General features: G+C 72.4%; 1 protein-coding gene across 1 annotated transcript in view; it reads right to left on the reverse strand.

The window, feature by feature from the left end:
- Positions 1-17: 17 nt before the first annotated feature.
- GLI1 (GLI family zinc finger 1) overlaps positions 18-2,135 on the reverse strand; it is a gene marked incomplete at its 3' end in the record, with an annotated part of 5,326 nt that continues 3,208 nt past the window's right edge. The window contains exons 5-7 of the mRNA XM_019504640.1: positions 1,836-2,069; positions 1,433-1,691; positions 18-1,271 (exon numbers count right to left, since the gene is read on the reverse strand). Of these exons, the coding sequence (XP_019360185.1) occupies positions 18-1,271; positions 1,433-1,691; positions 1,836-2,069 (1,747 nt within the window). The remainder of the gene's footprint in view (positions 1,272-1,432; positions 1,692-1,835; positions 2,070-2,135) is intronic.

Here is a 2,135-nt window from a genome sequence, read left to right on the forward strand (position 1 = left end):
GGGGGGCTGGGCTGGGCCATGGGGGTAGCCGGGGTACCGGGGGCCGGGCTGGGGTGGGCATGGCATGGGGCCCCCCCGTTGCTCCCCCCACAGCAGCGCCTGCTGGGACTGCACGTAGCTTCGCACCATCATCTCCTTGACCTGCAGCGTGGGCGTGGTGGGGCGGCGAGCACCCGGCACCCCCTCACCTGCATAGCCTCCGCTGGCTGTGGAGCAGGTGTGCCCGTAGGGCGTGGGCAGCTTGGCAGTGGGGCAGGGTGGCAGGGCTGGGCTGGGTGCCGCAAAGTGCTCGGCCTTGACAGGGGCTGGGGGGAAACGCGGGCCCCCCGCGAAGCTGCCCCCCAGGCACGTGCCCGCCAGCCGGGGTGGGTCACAGGTGCTGTATGGGGCACTGTGGCCCATGGTCCCAGCCAGGCCCGGTGGCCCGGAGCTCACGTCCATGGTGCACCCAGGCTGGTCCCATGGCGCGGGAAGGCTGCCCCGCACGTGCTGGCAAGAGGGCAGGGAGTATTCGGGTGGTGCCAGGCCAGCCTCCCCGGTCCGATGTGGGGTGCCATAGGGAGTCTCGCTGGGCAGGGCAGGGCCCTGAGCCGGGCAGGGGAAGCCTTGCTCAGGGTAGCCCAGGAAGGGCTCTGCATCCAGCAGCCCCTCCATGCCCAGGCTCTCCAGGAAGACTTGCTCGCTGATCCGTGGCGTGCAGGGGGTGAAGCCAGGGGGCGTCAGGCTGGCGTCGGGGGCCCGGACAGCGCCTGCGCTCCGGTACCGTGGCACACGGGTGGTGGCAGGGGGCAGCTGCCCGGGCGCCTGGGCGGGCTCACTGGCCCGGCGGGGCCCGGTGCCGGGAGCCAAGCCGTAGCCCGGGTACTCGTTGGTGCTGTGTCTTCGCAGAGAAGTGCCAGGGAAGCCGCCGGGCCCCACCAGGCCCGCGCCTGGCAGCGGGGTGGGCGGGGGGCCACCCGTGGCCGCGGCGTAGGTGGCCTTGAGGCGGTACTGCTGGGCCGGCGTCAGCCCCGGCAGTCCCCCGGCCTCGCCACTGGCATCGGGGGACACGGGGTCGTAAGTGTCGATGCCGTTCGGGACCCCCCCGGCTTCGCCTGGACGCAGGAAGGGGGAGGTGGCCGAGGACCGGCGGCTCACGGTGTAGGCCGAGCTCACCGTGCTGGTGGTGCTGGCCCGGCGCTCACTGGCTCCATCACCTGACATCTCCAGGAGGCGGCGGTGGGGGGCACCAGGCAGGGGGCCACACAGCCCTGGCATCTCCCCGGGGGGTGCTGTGGGGGGCAGGGAGGGGCATTAGCATGGAGACCCTGTGCCAGAGCAGACCATGGCAAGGGGTACTTTGGGGGGTGTCTGGTACTGAGATGCACCCCCACCCCACCCAGTGCCAGCAGCCCCAGCAGCCCAGGGAGGAGCATGGGGGTCTCGCCAGTACCGGGAAGCGCAGGCAGCGTGGGGGCGCGAGCAGGTGGGGGGCGGCGCAGCTGATGCAGCTGATCCAGGCGCAGGCTCTCCAGGCGGCGCAGTGCTGCCAGCCCCGAGGCGCCCATGGGCTCTGGCACCGCCTCGTCCAGCGCCGACAGGTCCTCGCAGCTGCCCCCGGGCGGCGCATTCATCTCCACGCCGCTGTCCGTGCCCAGTGGCGACCGCTCACTGCTGCACGACGACTGCCCCCCAGGGCTGGGCTGCGGCTTCTGGAGGGCACGGGGGGCACTGCATTAGTGTGGCCCCCCCGGCCTGCCAGGTTCCCCCTCTGCACCCCCACATGGGCACTGCCCCCCCCGGCAGTGCCCAGGACCGGCACAGTATCCCCGGCTGCCCCCAGTTCTTCCCCTCACCAAGGTGGCGTCGGGGGGCAGCCGCTTGGCCTCATCACGTCGGCCCCCGTCCCGCTCCGGCAGCGCCTCAATGGGCGGTCCCAGGGGGACCCCGGCCCGACCCAGCCCTGTGTCCCCCCGGTGCTTCTTGGTGACATGGGCATCGGGTCCGTGCACCGTCTTGACGTGCTTGCGCAGGGAGCTGGGGTCCGTGTAGCGCTTTGTGCAGCCCGGCAGCTTGCACACGTATGGCTTCTGGTGGGGCAGTGGGGGTTAGCACAGGCCTGTCTTCCCTACCCCTAACACGGGCCCCGCCAGGGG

The sequence above is a fragment of the Gavialis gangeticus genome, unplaced genomic scaffold (genome assembly GCF_001723915.1).
Source record: "Gavialis gangeticus isolate Ggan-Ray unplaced genomic scaffold, GavGan_comp1, whole genome shotgun sequence".
In the NCBI taxonomy this organism is placed as follows: Eukaryota; Metazoa; Chordata; order Crocodylia; family Gavialidae; genus Gavialis; species Gavialis gangeticus.